Source organism: Tiliqua scincoides, chromosome 4, assembly GCF_035046505.1.
Source record: "Tiliqua scincoides isolate rTilSci1 chromosome 4, rTilSci1.hap2, whole genome shotgun sequence".
Classification (NCBI taxonomy): domain Eukaryota; kingdom Metazoa; phylum Chordata; class Lepidosauria; order Squamata; family Scincidae; genus Tiliqua; species Tiliqua scincoides.
The window spans coordinates 212,148,032-212,165,806 of record NC_089824.1 but is presented as its reverse complement, the minus strand read 5'-3'; the positions used below and the strand labels follow the sequence as shown (position 1 = coordinate 212,165,806).

At 46.2% G+C, this 17,775-nt stretch overlaps 1 protein-coding gene across 1 annotated transcript; it reads left to right on the top strand.

Moving 5' to 3' along the window:
- The first annotated feature begins 3,108 nt into the window (after positions 1-3,108).
- LOC136647884 (cathepsin Z-like) lies at positions 3,109-15,530 on the top strand. The gene is made up of 6 exons (XM_066623736.1): positions 3,109-3,304; positions 5,148-5,311; positions 7,104-7,283; positions 10,094-10,244; positions 11,520-11,682; positions 13,965-15,530. Exons 1-6 carry the CDS (start codon positions 3,177-3,179, stop codon positions 14,076-14,078), a joined length of 900 nt encoding a protein of 299 aa, XP_066479833.1. The 5' UTR covers positions 3,109-3,176; the 3' UTR covers positions 14,079-15,530.
- The last annotated feature ends 2,245 nt before the right edge of the window (positions 15,531-17,775 follow it).

Here is a 17,775-nt window from a genome sequence, read left to right as displayed (position 1 = left end):
CTGCACCACCCACCCTGCCTGCAAACAGTTTCTGCTGTGTCAAACAGTGCACTGCTAGGTAAATCTATTCAGAAGTAAATCTCAGAAGCTCAGTGGGTCTGTTCACAGGTATACATAGGGATGCAGCTTGATAGCCCAATCCTATGCATGTTTACTCAGAAGTAAATCTCACTGTAATCAAGTAGGGCTTGATTAGAGATGGCAGAGAAATTATATGAGTTCTTTGCATCTGTCTTCACGGCAGAAGACCTCGGGCAGATACCGCTGCCCGAACGGCCCCTCCTAACCGAGGAGTTAAGTCAGATAGAGGTTAAAAGAGAGGATGTTTCAGACCTCATTGATAAATTAAAGATCAATAAGTCACCGGGCCCTGATGGCATACACCCAAGGGTTATTAAGGAATTGAAGAATGAAGTTGCAGATCTCTTGACTAAGGTATGCAACTTGTCCCTCAAAAGGGCCACGGTACCAGAAGATTGGAGGATAGCAAATGTCACGCCTATTTTTAAAAAGGGAAAGAGGGGGGACCCGGGAAACTATAGGCCGGTCAGCCTAACATCCATACCGGGTAAGATGGTGGAATGCCTCATCAAAGATAGGATCTCAAAACACATAGACGAACAGGCCTTGCTGAGGGAGAGTCAGCATGGCTTCTGTAAGGGTAAGTCTTGCCTCACGAACCTTATAGAATTCTTTGAAAAGGTCAACAGGCATGTGGATGCGGGAGAACCCGTGGACATTATATATCTGGACTTTCAGAAGGCGTTTGACACGGTCCCTCACCAAAGGCTACTGAAAAAACTCCACAGTCAGGGAATTAGAGGACAGGTCCTCTCGTGGATTGAGAACTGGTTGGAGGCCAGGAAGCAGAGAGTGGGTGTCAATGGGCAATTTTCACAATGGAGAGAGGTGAAAAGCGGTGTGCCCCAAGGATCTGTCCTGGGACCGGTGCTTTTCAACCTCTTCATAAATGACCTGGAGACAGGGTTGAGCAGTGAAGTGGCTAAGTTTGCAGACGACACCAAACTTTTCCAAGTGGTAAAGACCAGAAGTGATTGTGAGGAGCTCCAGAAGGATCTCTCCAGACTGGCAGAATGGGCAGCAAAATGGCAGATGCGCTTCAATGTCAGTAAGTGTAAAGTCATGCACATTGGGGCAAAAAATCAAAACTTTAGATATAGGCTGATGGGTTCTGAGCTGTCTGTGACAGATCAGGAGAGAGATCTTGGGGTGGTGGTGGACAGGTCGATGAAAGTGTCGACCCAATGTGCGGTGGCAGTGAAGAAGGCCAATTCTATGCTTGGGATCATTAGGAAGGGTATTGAGAACAAAACGGTTAGTATTATAATGCCGTTGTACAAATCGATGGTAAGGCCACACCTGGAGTATTGTGTCCAGTTCTGGTCGCCGCATCTCAAAAAAGACATAGTGGAAATGGAAAAGGTGCAAAAGAGAGCGACTAAGATGATTACGGGGCTGGGGCACCTTCCTTATGAGGAAAGGCTACGGCGTTTGGGCCTCTTCAGCCTAGAAAAGAGACGCTTGAGGGGGGACATGATTGAGACATACAAAATTATGCAGGGGATGGACAGAGTGGATAGGGAGATGCTCTTTACACTCTCACATAATACCAGAACCAGGGGACATCCACTAAAATTGAGTGTTGGGCGGGTTAGGACAGACAAAAGAAAATATTTCTTTACTCAGCGCATGGTCGGTCTGTGGAACTCCTTGCCACAGGATGTGTTGCTGGCGTCTAGCCTAGACGCCTTTAAAAGGGGATTGGACGAGTTTCTGGAGGAAAAATCCATTATGGGGTACAAGCCATGATGTATATGCGCAACCTCCTGATTTTAGGAATGGGTTAAGTCAGAATGCCAGATGTAGGGGAGAGCACCAGGATGAGGTCTCTTGTTATCTGGTGTGCTCCCTGGGGCATTTGGTGGGCCGCTGTGAGATACAGGAAGCTGGACTAGATGGGCCTATGGCCTGATCCAGTGGGGCTGTTCTTATGTTCTTATGGCTTATTCCTGGGTAAGTGTGCAGAGGATTACAACCTAAGACAAGGTACCTCCAGGATTCAACTGGAGTCTTGAGAATGCAGCCCCAGTGTTCAGGTGACTACTCAAAGCAATCCTGGAGATTTTAGCAGGGCTTCCTTGGCTTAATGGGGGTCACACTATGATGGAAAAACCCTGACCAGCTTCAGCCAGAGCTGGCAGCCATAAATCAGTCCACCCCTTTTCTGGTTGTGACTGTTCTGCTACATCATGACATGCATCCCATTTTTCTGAGTAATAAAAAAATTCCAGGATTTCCTCCCACATTAGAGACTTGTAGTGTCTTTGAAATATCTCAGGCAACCCTCTTTTCTCCCTGTCTAGTGAACAATTCCTGTTTGAAAAGCTCTCATCTTTGTGGTTCTGTATATAGCCCCACTGAGATCTTCAATGAGAATGCAATGGGGGGGGGGGGGATTGCAGCAAAACTCTTGAGTGGACAGAGCACCCATCTGTTAGATTCTTATAGCCCAATCCTATGCATGTCTGCTCAGAAGTAAGTTCCATTATAGTCAATGGGGCTTACTCCCAAGTAAGTGTGGCTAGGATTGCAGCCTTATTTTATTTCACATTTTTTTTACTGCCCTTCCTCCAAGCAGCTCAGGATGGTGTACATAGTGCCGCCCCTCCTTTTGTCCTCACAACAACCCTGTGGTGTAGGCAAGGCTGTGAGACAGTGACTGGTCCAAGGTCACCCAGGAAGCTTTCGGTTGAGCAGGATTTGAACCTGGATCTTCCAGGTCTAACTCGTGAACCAGCACCCCATCTTGTAGGCTCTGCTCAGCCCGCCTGCGGAGACAGAGGTGAGGGCTTGCCCTGCCACAGTGATGTTCCCCTCCCCTTTAGCGCATCCCGTGTATTAGCCCAGAACGTCGGAAACCGTCTACACGTGTCCCGGTTGGAGCGCTCCTCGCAGCTCTGCAGCCGCCCCTTGTCCAGGGCTCTCCAAAGGCTGCCCGGCCAGCAGCCGTGCCAGGCTCCTCCCTCCGCGCCAGCCCAGAGGGCAGCCCAGGGGGCCGGCAGGCAGGGGGCGGGCGGGGCGGCCGCCTTATCTCCCCGCGCGCGGACAGGCGCCGGGTAGCCGCAATCTGGCAGCCTCCCCGGAGCAGCCCCTCCATGGCCATGCGCCAGCCCGGACGCCTCCTGCTGCTGCTGCTCGGCGTGGGCGCCGCCGCTGCCGGCATCTACCTCCAGGAGGGGCACAGCTGCCACCGGCCGCGCCTGCCCAGGCCCCCCCCGCTCAGGTGAGACCGAGGCGGCCAGGCGCGCGGGGCTGCCCTGCTGCGCCTTTACGCGCCTGCCCTGCGCACCCACCTGCGCGCCAGGGAAGGCAGCCAGGCTGGAGGCCCCCGGCTCTGCCCCGCCCCGCCCCTTGCGAGAGACGGCCCGCAGCGCCCGGGCAGCCTCCTCCCAGGGAGCGCGCGCCCCACCGCAGGCAGGGGGCTCGCTCTTCTTCCTACGCGCCCGCAGGCAAGGGACATGTACTGGCGGGGAGGCAGGTGAGGCAGAGCCTCTCCACTGGAGCCCTTCGAAAAGCACCGACGCCTTCCGAGGCGCCCAGGCACCCACAACCCAGCGCTCTACACACTTCACACTCTCCATGCTCTGCGCGTGGGTTGCGGGCACTTGGGCGCCAAACACTGCAGCGGCGCTTTTAGAAGGAATACTATTTCTTTACTCAGCGTGTGGTTGGTCTGTGGAACTCCTTGCCACAGGATGTGGTGACGGCATCTGTCCTGGACGCCTTTAAAAGGGGATTGGACAAGTTTCTGGAGGAAAAATCCATTACTGGTTACAAGCCATGATGTGTATGAGCAACCTCCTGATTTTAGAAATGGGTTATGTCAGAATGCCAGATGCAAGGGAGGGCACCAGGATGCAGGTCTCTTGTTATCTGGTGTGCTCCCTGGGGCATTTGGTGGGCCGCTGTGAGATACAGGAAGCTGGACTAGATGGGCCTGTGGCCTGATCCAGTGGGGCTGTTCTGATGTTCTTACTGCAGTGGGGAGGCTCTGCCCCACCTTCCTCCCCATCCACTGCGCATCCCTGGCCCAGAGCGCATGGGCTGTGTTTGCTGGCACACTTCACACGGCAGTGGCACTTTTCACAGTGGGGAAGCTCTGCCTCACCTGCCTCTCCACCTACTGCACATCCCTAGCCTTCAGGCTTGGCATGGTGAGGCTGTCCTGTGAGGGCCTGTTGCCACTCCCCTGCCTGGGCCTCGGGCTTCTGGGCATGTGCCTCCCTTTCCCAGAGAATGGGCACTTCTGGCACTTCCTGACCATCTGGCCCTCCTGCACACTGTGCTTTATTCTACATCCGTTGCCCACTGAGGCGAATGCTTCATGCACCTGAGTGGGTACAGCACAATGTGTCTTTCAGGGACATGCGGTGGATGGGGAGGCCGGTGAGGCAGAGTCTCCCCACCAGAGTCCTTCAAAAAGCGCTGCTGCTGTGTGATGCGCCCAAGCACCCACAACCCATGTGCAGAGTGTATATGTTAAGATGTACAAAATTATGCAGGGAATGGATAGAACGATGTTCTTTTCCTTCTCCACACAACACCAGAACCAGGGGACATCCACTCAAATTGAGTGTTGGGAGAATTAGAACAGACAAAGAGAAATAGTTCTTTACCCAGTTTGTAATTAGTCTGTGGAACTCCTTGCCGCAGGATGTGGTGATGGCATCTGGACTAGATCCCTTTAAAAGGGAATTGGACACATTCCTGGAGATACAGGAAGCTGGACTAGAAGGGCCTTTGGCCTGATCCATCAGGGCTCTTCTTATGTTCTTATGTTGCTGCTGCTTTTTGAGAGACTCCAGTGGGGAGACCCTGCCTCACCCACTGCATGTCCCTGGTGTCTTTAGGGTGCTGAAGGATTCCTTGGGTTGTCCACAAAGAAGCTGCTTGCAGCTCTTGCTGCGCTCATGAGGCTTCAGAAGAAAGTTGGCTCTTAGGACATGTGGCTGCCAGCCAAGCAAGAGGGTTACATAAATCATTACGTGCACTGGAAGATTGTCATTTCTTCCCAGACAAGAGGGAAAAAAGTGCTAACTTGCTCTCCTTCCCTCACTTCCCCACAGAACATACCCTCGCCCTCATGAATATTTGGACATCTCTAAACTCCCCAAGAGCTGGGACTGGCGAAATATAGACGGTGTCAACTATGCAAGCACCACACGCAATCAGCACATCCCTCAGTACTGTGGATCCTGTTGGGCTCATGGCAGCACCAGTGCCTTAGCAGGTATAGTAACCCAGATGGTAACAATCACCTGTTGCTTGTTCCTGCACCTGCTGATTGGAAGTAGATTTCCATTGCATAGGTTAATTCCTAGCTGTTAGGGGCATGCAGAAAACCAAACAAGTGGGTTGGAATTATTTCCCTTGGCAAGCTTGGTTTTCTGTGGCACTTCTGCTGCTACCTTTTGGGCAGCAGGCAAAGACCTCTTTACTCTCCAGGCCTGCTGAGATTTTAATTGTACTACCATTTTCAACTGCTACATTAGCATTGTCATGGTACTGCTTTTTATGTTTTTACTTATAAACTGCCTTGATAAAGTTCTCGAAAGGCATTAGATACCTTTAAGGCATCCATTTCTACAACCAGGATAAATTATACCTATCCAGGAAGCTCAAAACCGACAAGAGATTCTTACGATTCCTGCTCCCACATTTGTGTTGGCTTCTTGAAGAAATACCTTTTAGTAAGAAGTGAGATTAATATGGGAGGTGTTTTGGTAAAGAAAAAATCTTGCGTAAGTGTGTGGTAACTGAGACACGGAAGAGGAAGTGATATACCAGCTGCACAGAGAGAATCAGAGCTTCCAGGTGTTACAGTGGTTCCTGGTTCCTCATGTCAGCCTTTGTCCCCTCACTTGGTGTCTGCTTTTTTTCAGCCCTAGGCTTTTCTTCTATGAATGTATTTATGTTACAGTATTTTTCCCGAAGCATTTCAAATTGAATTTATAGTATAAAAACATTACCACTTATCTGAACATCCTAATCTGGTCTATTTCTAATCCTAATCTATTATGAAAAACAGACGTTTTTGTTCAAGACCTTTTTTTAAACTTTTTAAACTTTCTCCGAGGTGGTGCAGCAGCCTGACACTGCGCCAGATTGCCTGGAAGTTGGGTTAGGATTCGGTCCAAGTGCCGGATCCTGGCTCCACTCCCTGCTTAGCCCTGGGCCACCCATGGGCTTGCTTGCCCTCCTCTCGCCCTGGAACGTCCCTGTTCTACCCTCCCAAAACCACCATGCCAGTCCAACACACCTGGTGTGAGTTCTCCTGTCTCAGGCAGGGATCTGGCGTGGGGAGGCCAGCAAGCGTCCTTGTGCTAACCTCCCTGACTCACAAGGAGGCACAAACATGCCTTATGGCACGTTTGTGACACTCCTGGGCCAGCCAAAGGGCTAGGATTGTGCTCTCAATGGATCTAAGCACATTTTAATATAAATAAGTCTACAAGTAAACAAAGGGCACAGTGCTATCTAGCACTTTCTAGCACTGATGTGGCTGTGCCAATGGGGCGTGTGCTGCATCCTGCTCTGGGAGGGGGCAGTCACAAAGGCCTCCTTAAGGTAAAGGAATGTTTATTCTCTTCAGGACTGCATTGTGGCTGCCTCAGCATTGGAAAGTTGGATAGGGTTGGTCCCAAAATGTTTAGATTACCTTCGAAAAGGAAATAGATACAAAATAGATACTTGTTTCAGTGACTGTGAAATGATTTAGTAAAAAAATATTGATTTTCTTTTTTGTTTAGAAAAATAAATTCAAAATGTCCATTGCCATGTGTATTTGACAAGTCTAGAGTAGGTTACTCTACAAGGGGTAATGCTTAAGGGTGGGGTCCAATTGGGAGCAATTTGTCCAATTGGTCCTGTTTGAGCAGGCCCTCTTTAGTCGATCTCATAGGGCAGGTGGAGGTGTGATGCATCTGGGCACAAATTCTGTCAAGGGAGGTAAAATGTTGGTGGAATTGCCAGTGCATTTATGATCCCCATTATGCAAGCTGTTTGGTTTCTTTCCCTCTCAGATCGTGTTAACATCAAGAGGAAGGGTGCTTGGCCCTCAGCCTACCTCTCTGTTCAGCATGTTCTTGACTGTGCCGATGCTGGGACTTGCCATGGAGGAGACCACATTGCTGTATGGAAGTATGCCCACGATCATGGCATCCCAGATGAGACCTGCAACAATTACCAAGCTAAAGATCAAAGTATGTAACTCTGTTTTGTTTGTTCTGCTTATTCCCTGACTTCTAGTGAAGGTTGATCTCCAAAGTGGGGGATCAGAGCAGCTACACATGCATAAAAGCTTGCAATCACTTAAAAAAAAAAAAAAAAGGTGTGGACAAAGGCTTTGAAGGACTCATCAAATGGTGGGAGGAAAGGGGTCATTTTAATTTGTATTTTTAAAATACAATGCTAAACTGTCAATGACTACAGCTGTTGAGAAGGTTGGGCCTAGATCAGTTGGATCAAAGCAGGTAATTTGAGGCTGGCATAATTGGGCAGTTGCCAAGACCTGGCTAAGGACCCACTGCAGCTGTCAACACAGGGTGCTGACATCTCTGCTAGGTTGTACTAAGGTGATTTAAGCTTCCATTGTTGCTCTGTAGCATTGGGCTTGGCATGATGGAAGCAAGTTTAATGACAGAAGTCTGCTTGGGGTTTATGGTGGTAATCTCATCTGCTTTGGGTTTATGGTGGCAGCTGTGCTGCTAAACTCTAGCCAGCTTTGGTTATGTGCAGTTCTGGGGAGTCTCATTTACTATACTATTAGACGGAAAGGTCTGGAGTATAATAATAATAATAATAATACAGGTATTTCTATACCGCCTTTCTTGGTCCTCAGATTTCTCTTCGGACTTTATTCAAGGCGGTTTACATAGGCAGGCAAAGTAAATCCCTGTAGGGATTTTTACAATTTGAAAGAAGGTTTCTACCTTTCAAGAAACCACAACATTCAGATGTTTCTTTCTTGATCTGGTCGCACATTCTGGCATCCATCCTCCCACGCTCAGAGCAGATGGAATAGCTCAGCTCAGCTTGTCAGCTGCTTCAAGGTCGCAGGGTGCCAGTGGCCTCGAACTGGTGACCTTCGGATGTTATTTTCAGGCAAATGGAGGCTCAACCCTCTAGACCAGACCTCCTGCCTTGTTGTATCCTGTTTTAGTGTGCAGATGTGTGACTTGGTGGCTTGCAGGGCTAACTCCAGGCTTTGGAATAGGGGCCAATGTGTCTGTTCCTGGCCCACAATTAAAGGAAATTAGAATGTAGAAGGACAGGGGATGTTGCTCAAGGTTAGATACTGGGAACAGCTAAAATGCAAATATTCACATGACAGGGAGGTTGTATGGGACTAGGGTTACATCATAGGCACAATCAGGAGGTTACATTGTGACATAAGCTGATAAAATGCAGATATTGATATAGGGAAACAAAGGAGGTTACATTTTATGGGGATAATACAGATAGGAGGTCACACAAATCAGAGTATCTTCTTCATTCCAGGGTGTGACTGCAGGGAACAGCACAGTCATAGGGTCTTGAGGCCTGACCAGAGTTCTCTGGGAATTTAGCCTGTGGCTCAGAAAGGCAGTGTCCTGGTGTCCATTTAATGTGTATGAATTCTGGGTGAAATAGTTTATCATGTTAGGCTAGCATCCATATATGTTGGCACACAAAGCTGGTGCTTGCTTGTCTTACCTGGCAGCAACATTTATATTGACATTTATGAGGACATGGCATAGGCATTAAAGGGAAATAATGATAAATGGTTGATCCGTAATATCTGGGGTGCTGCCTTAGAGCCCAATCCTATCCAATTTTCCAGCGCTGGTGCAGCCACAATGGGAGTCCATGGTTAGGGAAAAAACATTCCCTTATCTTGAGGAGGCCTCTGTCACTGCCTCCCCACCACAGGATGCAGCGCATGCTGCATTGGCACAGCTGCAGCAGCACTGGAAAACTGGATAGGATTGGGCCCTTCGTAGACAGGCCCTATTGCCCTTTGCCCCTTTCACCACTACTCCAAGATCTCTCTCCTCATCTGTCACAGACAGCTCAGAACCTGTTATTGTATTTGTGACATTTTATTTCTTGCTCCAATGTGCATCTTACACTTATGAAGTGCGTGTGTGCCATTTTGCTTTCCATTCCCCCAGTCTGGAGAGACCCTTCTGGAGCTCTTCATAAACTCTTATGGACTTCACCACACTGAAAAATTTAGAACGATCTACAGATTTGTCCACATCACTGCTTGTCCCCCAACTCCAGCTCATTTATGAACAAACTGAAAGCGCTGGTCCTGTGACTGATTTTGGGGGACACTTCACCTCTCTCCATTGTGAAAATTGCTCATTTACACTTACTCTCTGTTTCCTATTATTCAACCAGTTCCTAATCCGTATGAAGACCTGTCCTCTTATTCCCTTACTGTTGAGTTTTCTCAGGAGCCTTTGGGGAGGGACTGTATCAAATGCCTTCTGAAAGTCCAGATATATAATAGCAACAGGTTCACCCATGTCCACATGCCTGTTGACCTTTTCAAAGAACTCAAAAAGATTAATGAGGCAAAACCCTTGCCCTTATAGGAGCCATGTGGATTTTCTCTTGACAAAGCTTATTCTTCTGTATACGCTCCAAGATTTTATCCTTGATTAGCCTTTCCATCATCTTACTTTTCCTTCCTTTGCTGCAAAAATTCTGCTATAGCAGTAAATTACACATCAGCTATAGAAATGAGGGAGAATAACCTGCTCCCAGACACCAGCCAATCACCCTCAAACAGAAACATATGCACCCATTGTCAGAGTTGCAATTATGGTTTTGAATATTTAGAAAAGTTCCATTGGGGGTGGGGAGTTTAAGCCCATCAAAGTTGCATAAGCCAATCATAGCATTTAGCAAAGACCAGAATGTGAACTGACCTGCTCAGAAAACAAAGTGTTGCAAAAATGAATTTCCACTAGTTTTTGCCACAGGCTGAAAGGTAACTTTCCCATATCCCTGCTTGATTTTGTAGAGTGCAAGAAGTTTAACCAGTGTGGAACATGTGTTACTTTCGGTAAATGCCATATGATAAAAAACTACACCACCTGGAAAGTTGGGGATTACGGAAATGTCAGTGGACGAGAAAAAATGATGGCAGAAATCTATGCAAATGGTCCAATAAGGTAAGGAAATGCAGCAGTGAAGAGTTTAATAACCAGCAGAAACCTGTGAATGTTTGCAGAGTATTTCGAACATGTCACAGTATTACAATAAAAGGACAAGCTCAGCAGCATTGCTTGTGTGGGTTTGGACTTTGTCATGTCTACTTGAGACATTTTGTATTGGCAACCTTCAGTCTCGAAAGACTATGGTATCGCGCTCTGAAAGGTGGTTCTGGCACAGCGTCTAGTGTGGCTGAAAAGGCCAATCCAGGAGTGACAATCCCTTCCACACCGGGAGCAAGTGCAGTCTGTCCCTGGTCTGTCTCCCTGGCTATGGGCCTTCCTTCTTTGCCTCTTTGCCTCAGACTGTTGGCAAAGTGTCTCTTCAAACTGGGAAAGGCCATGCTGCACAGCCTGCCTCCAAGCGGGCCGCTCAGAGGCCAGGGTTTCTTAAACTAATTATTAAACTGGGCAGGAGGTCTGGTCTTAGAGGGTTGAGCCTCCATTTACCTGAAGATAACATCTGAAGGTCGCCAGTTCAAGGCCGGCACCGTGCGACCTTGAAGCAGCTGACAAGCTGAGCCGAGCTATTCCATCTGCTCTGAGCGTGGAAGGATGGAGGCCAGAATGTGAAGCCAGATCGGAATGAAACACCTGAATGTAGTGGTTCTTGAAAGAAAGAACCTTCTTTCAAATTGTAAAAATCCCTACGGGGATTTAATTTGCCTGCCTATGTAAACCGTCTTGAATAAAGTCTAAGGAGAAATCTGAGGACCAAGAAAGGCGGTATAGAAATACCTGTATTATTATTATTATTATTATTATTATTATTATTAAATAACTATTGTCATCTGAGAACTTCAGCCAAAATCCCATCCAGAACTGGAGGCTTTTAAGTTCACTGAGTCAGTAGGTTTAATTCTACGTTGGTTGTAAGGTAACAAGCCAGGAGCTCAAGTCCTTCCTGAAAGAGATCTTAAGAAAAGTTCTGACACAGGGAAACCTGTGTTTATCACCTGATCTTGTGAGTGGGTGAAGTGCTGATATTTACATACCAAGGCTGTTTGTAAAGTTGCCTGAAGAGGGTGGAGAGCTTCTGATCAAAGTGACAGGAAGGATGAATTTGCTCCTTCCTGCAACCATTTTCTCCTTTTGTCTTTGGCAATGTATCCTCAGGGCTTAGGGAGCTCAAAACTCTTATCATGGAGTTGATGTTTTCTAGAGTGAATGCTCAGAGCTATTAGCTTTTATCAGCAAGCTAAACAACATTTTTTTTAAAATTACATGTTTATACAGTTGTGGAATCATGGCCACTCCGAAGTTGGAAAACTACACTGGAGGACTTTATGCAGAATACCAATCCTCACCTGAAATAAACCACATCATCTCTGTTGCTGGCTGGGGGATAGAAAATGAAAATGAATACTGGATTGTTCGGAACTCCTGGGGCCAGCCGTGGGTAAGCAGGAAATGGAACAGCAGGTAGTGAGATGTGGTGCTTTTGAGCAGCAGTCTCCAAGCCACGGACTGCTGAGTAGCAAAAAAGCACTCCCTGTCCTGCACGGTACCTATCGTTCTGCATTACTGACTCTTTATCTTTTCAGCCTTGTCAGTAAGTCACACTGGGTATTTGCCTCTGCCCCGAAATCAGAGCGCAGAGTCTGCTGGGGCGATGAGTAAGTGGAAGTGACTGCCCGGTATGACTTTCTGACAAGATAGGCTGGAAAGAGGCAGCAGCATAGAACAGTAAGCACTGCGCAGGATGGGGAAGGCTTTTTCTAGTTGCTGGATCCAGCCTGTGTGCCTGGATTTGGTGCCTGCTACTTTTGATGAGTTCTGCTGGGTGAGGAGGTTGCGTTGCAAGATGTGAAGGTAGATTTTATTTCTCTAGGTAGTCTAGAACAGCGATTTTCAACTGCTGTGCCGTGGCACATTGGTATGCTGTGGGAGTTTGGAGAAGAGTGGTTGAAAATAGCTGAAAAACTCTTCTGTGGCTCTGTTTCTAGGACAAGTGTCTGTAGTAAAGAATCGTCTGTCCCTCTTCCACCACTGGCAGAGTAGCTGTCATTACTACAGACAGTTGCCCTAGAAACAGAGCCACAGAACCAAGAAGGGTCTTTCAGAAGCCAGAAGTGACATCATGAGAGGCGAAGACCATAGAGAAGATCATAGAGGTCAGTGTGCCAAGAGAAGAAAAGTATTGAAAATTACTGGTCTAAAAGAGCAATTTATATGTGGCTTGACCCTCTGAAAGAAGCCATGCACGCACGCAAACGTACTGCATTTTCCCAAATGGCCCTAAGGTAATAAGAACAGTCCTGCTGGATCAGGCCAAAGGCCCATCTAGTCCAGCTTCCTGTACCTCACAGTGGCCCACCAAATGCTACAGGGAGCACAAAAGGCAGCAAGACACAACCTGTGTCCTGTTGCCCTCCCCTGCATCTTGCATTCCGAGGTAGTCTACTTCTAAAATCAGGAGCTTGCACATACCTATCATGACTTGTAACCGTTGATAGACTTTTCCTCCAGAAATTTGTCCAGTCCCCTCTTAAAGGCATATAGACAAGATGCCATCACCACTTCCTGTGGCAAGGAGTTCCACAGACTAATTACACCCTAGGTGAATAAATCTTTTGTTTGTCCTAACTCTCCCAACGCTCAATTTGAGTGGATGTCCCCTAGTTCTGGTGTAATGTGAGAGGGAAAAGAGCATCTCTCTATCCACCCCCTGCATAATTTTGTATGTCTCAGTCATGTCCCCCATCAGGCGTCTCTTCTAGACTGAAGAACCCCAAATGCTGTAGCCTTTCCTCATAGGGAAGGTGCCCCAGCCTAGTAATCATTTTGGTTGCTTTCTTCTGTACTTTTTCCATTTCCACAATATTCTTTTTGAGATGTGGTGACCAGAACTGGACACAATACTCCAGGTGTGGCCTTACCATCGATTTGTACAATGGCATCATAATACTGTCTTATTCTCAATTCCTTTTCTAATAATCCCAAGCATGGAATTAGCCTTCTTCACTGCCACCGCACATGGGTTGGCACTTCTGAGTTTTCCACCAGCATCCCAAGGTCTCTTTCCTGATCCATCAGACAGCTCAGAACCCATTAGCCTATATGTAAAGTTTTGATTCTTTGTCCCAATGTGCATGACTTGACATTTACTTAAATTGAAACACATCTGCCATCTTGCTGCCCACTCTCCCATTTTGGAGAGATCCTTCTGGAGCTCTTCACAATTGCTTGTGGTCTTCACCACTCAGAAAAGTTTGGTGTCGTCTGCAAACTTGGCCATCTCGCTGCTCATCCCTGTCTCCAGGTCATTTATGAATAGGTTGAAAAACACCAGTCCCAGGACAGATCCTTTTCACCTCTTTCTACTGTGAAAGTTGGCCATTGACACCCACTCTCTACTTCCTGGTCCTCATCTAGTTCCTAATCCAGGAGAGGATTTCTTCTGATTCCCTTCTAATTCCCTGACTGTGGAGTTTCCTCATTAGCCTCTGATGAGGGACCATATGAAATGCCTTCTGAAAGGCTTATAACAAACTCCTTTAGGGCAGTTACGCATGTAGGCAAATGCATGTTTTCAACCCAGGACCAAAACATGAGCACTTCACCCTCACTGAAGTTTCTAGCCTGATTGCCACCTGACTGGGGTTTTTTTTTTTAAAGTTTCTGTTTGGCTTTCAAGCTCATTATGTTATGCCTATACCAATGCAACTTAATGTCTTGCAGGGGGAGAGTGGCTGGCTCAGAATTGTGACAAGTGCATACAAAGGAGGAAAAGGACAAGATTTCAATTTGGCCATTGAACAAGATTGTGCCTACGGAGATGCAATACTTCCCTGAGTCTACCATAGGGCTTTATTTGAATTCATGCATCTGAAATGAAAGGGATCTTCCAGCAGGAGTTTTCTTTGTCTGAAAGAAGATAGCTTTTCAATAGTGCACACCCACCAGTGGTTGATTATTATTAACGGTATTTATAAAGCACTTTTCAACAAAAAGTTCGCAAAGCGGTTTACAGAGAAAAATCAAATAACTAATGGCTCCCTGTCCCAAAAGGGCTCACAATCTAAAAAGATACAAATGGCATACTATGACATATTAGCACCAATAAGACAGTTGACTTTGGGCCCAGTCTTATCCAACTTTCCAGTGTCAATTCAGCCCCCAAATAAGGAACAAAATGTTACCTTACCTTGAAAAAGCTCTGTGACTTCCCCCCCCCCCCCGCAAGATGCAGCGCATGCCCCATTGGCACGGCTGCATCAGTGCTGGAAAGCTGGATAGGACTGGACCCTCAGTAACCCTTTGAATTTAAACTTGTCTGTGAAATCCTGGATAAAAGATAAGTATTGACTGTGTTGAAAGAAAGTACACTTTTTTTTTTGGCAAACATTTATTGATTATAACTAAATATTCAAAAATGGCTTTACAATTTACTTGAAAGTATGGGCCCTGATCCACTTGAAACTAGTCATGATTACCAAAAGTCATGATTTAAACACGATACTGGGAACAGGAAAAAAAACTTTGCACATGGCTTTCCATGCAGCTTGTGTCTAATTTAAGCCAGGGCACTCCAGCACAGGAGCTGGAACCTGGAGCATTATAAAGAATGGAGCAGAGCCTGTCCTTGGTTGATGACTGATTTGCAGTGCCAGTTTCTTGCCCTCTTTTTTGTGCTTTCAAAATATGATGCCTTATTAATGTCTGCCTCAATCAATCAGAGACAGAAGAGTTCTGAGACTGAAAGAATATGTTAGAGAAGGAAGGTGGTGCTAAGTTTTAGAGTGGGGGTGTAGCACATCCTTTTGGCTTTTACCTTTTTACCCTGAGATTTAAGAACCTGTCCTGGAGTCTGAAAAGGTGGTTTTTATCCTGAAAAAGGGTGTTTTTTATCCTGAAACTTCATATCAAATGCTTAGATGATGTGGTATTGGCAGACCAGGGACTTGAAACTCACACTAGTGCCATTCTGTTTACATGTGAAGCCAGCTATGTAGGATATAGTATGAGTAAGTTTTTCTTGAACACCCATTGCCAAATAGAGTCCAAATCCCAAAAATCCACTGAATTACTGTATTAATTGCTAGCCTTGTTTCTTTCAGTGGGATGGAGTCACAGCTAACTGTAAGTGAATGTGTTGGAAGGGTTCCAGAAAAGGTTTAAAGCAATGCTTCCCAAACTTTTTAGCACCAGGAACCACTTTTTAAAATGACATTTTATTTTATTTATTAATACATAAATTATTAATAATTGGGTCCTGTGGTCCTGAGGCTGCCAAATACATATAGATGTGTGCTAGACTCTCCCTGGAAATGAAGCTCATTGGCTATTCTCCCAAACCTTTACAGTCATTCCAGGTACCCAGAAGGCTTAACTGGAGAGCAAGATGTGCAGTTAGGAACTTCCATGCCACACAAAAGGCTGAAACTAGATTGACATGCCAATTATTAGGGAAAATAGGAAAATGTGACATTTTAATTTGGGGCTATGAAGACGACCTCATACCATAGGTTACCATCCTAGCTAATGATTTTCTTCTGTAAACCAGGCAAGGGTACTTGCAAAGTTTTTTCCCCAATGTTACACAACTCACCAAAAAACTGGCTTGCAGCCCAGTGGTGAGTCCCAACCCATAGTTTGGGAAACACTGGTGTAAAGGTTTCAAGCAGACCTGTTACAATTAACTTCAGAAATTAAAGTAAGATAGTGTTATATCCTAAGCATAGAAAATTATCCCAGAAATTCCTGCGTTTTTCAGTAACAATGTGGATGAGAACAGTTATCTTGACCTTTATCAACACTGCTATCTCCCAAATTACAGTGTATTGTTCTATTGGTATGAGTCATTTCAAATGGGAAAGGCCTGTGATGAAATCCTCAAGCCCCCCTGCTTCCCTTCACTAATTTCAGCCAAATTGCAGCCCACCCTCTAGCCTTTAAAACAGTGGTCAAGGAGGCCATTTCAAAACATGGTGGGTGGGATGGGATGTGTCCCCACAGTATCTCAATCACTATGCAGCAATAGCTGTTAATGTTTACCTTCTTTGTTGAAAGCACCTTTCCTAAGTTTCCTTTTCTTTCTGGCTGATGATTGGAACATAATAAAACAATAAAAATGAGAACTCACTCTACTTGTCTACATGCTATTCAGCATAGGAAACCAGGTGTGGTCTCTGGCACATACTAAGGAAACCCAAGGGCCTCAGGCAATTGTCAGTTATCACTCATGTATGTTCCAAGTACCTGACAGAGCTGGGCTCTGTGCCCCAGGAGCACCATAAGCTTTTACAGAATTGTTTGATTCCACACTTGGAATCAATGATGAATTTCTAAATTTAGCATTTAATTTATCAGGTAAATTTAGCTATCCGGTATCAAGCTAACCAGGTAAATTAAAAGGTAAATTTAGCTAATTTAATTTAGCATTCTAAATTTATCACCAGTGTTCTGGAAAAAGCAAAATAGCAACCTTTTCTGAACAAAAACAAACATGGGGTGATGCCACAAAACAGCTCAAGTTTCTGCTTACTGCCCCCCATCTCAGTGGCATAACTAGAAGGGGTGGTAAGCACTAAGTCTTGCAGGTAGCCCCTTGCCTTTGGAACTATTCTGGAGGGGGGGAGCAAAATGGAGGGGAAGGGCCCCTTGCACCCTGTGCTGAGGCTCCCTGCAAAACTTAGTGCTTTGTACCCCCTCTAGCTACGCCACTTCCCCATCTGAAAAACTTACTTTTAGCTTGTCAGGGAAGTGTTCATAGCAGGCAAAGAGGAAAATAACTTCTGTAATGCTTTATAAAGTAAAGAATGCATATTTGGAGTCAGTTTTGTGAGGAACTGAGCCTTTCCTAGTGGCTAGAGGCATTAGGTTTCAGAACATCTTCTGTTTTGCAGCTCCTCTTTTTTTGCAGCTCTAACTACTGCCATTAACTAGTCCCCATATCCTCCCTCACTAATCTCTTTTACAACCACTAGTTTACTTCTTGGACCACAAATTTCCAAGGCACTAAAGTCCTCTCTTTGAATCATGGCCACTGGAGACAAAGGGAAGCCTTGGGGATTCTCAGCCACTATCAGATGGCATCCTGGGTCTTCAAACAATGATGGCTTTAAAAGTTAGTGACACAGCTAACATGAATATTGTTCGGCATTAAGGGAGCACAGCAGTGTTTTGATAAAGAGCAAAAGGAGAAATGAAGAATTTCTCAACATTTTCTTTGCCTCCAGTTTCCAGGAAAAATGGCCTGGCTGAATTTCTCATAACCAGAAATCAGGGAGCTGGTTAAGTGCAAACGGGACACCCATCCCAGAAAGATGCTCTAAGGCAGCTTCTCTCAATGTTTGTTCCTCATGGTACCATTTTGCATGGTCCACCTATTGGACGTACCACCAGAAGTAACTGGAGATGATGTCACCACCAGTTACTTCCAGATTGGGAGGCCAAGATAGTAAGAGGCTCAGGACAGACAGCAGGGCTTCTTCAAGCATGCGAAAAGCACAAAGTGAAGCTGTGCCCATGGAGCCGAGCCTGTTTGTCG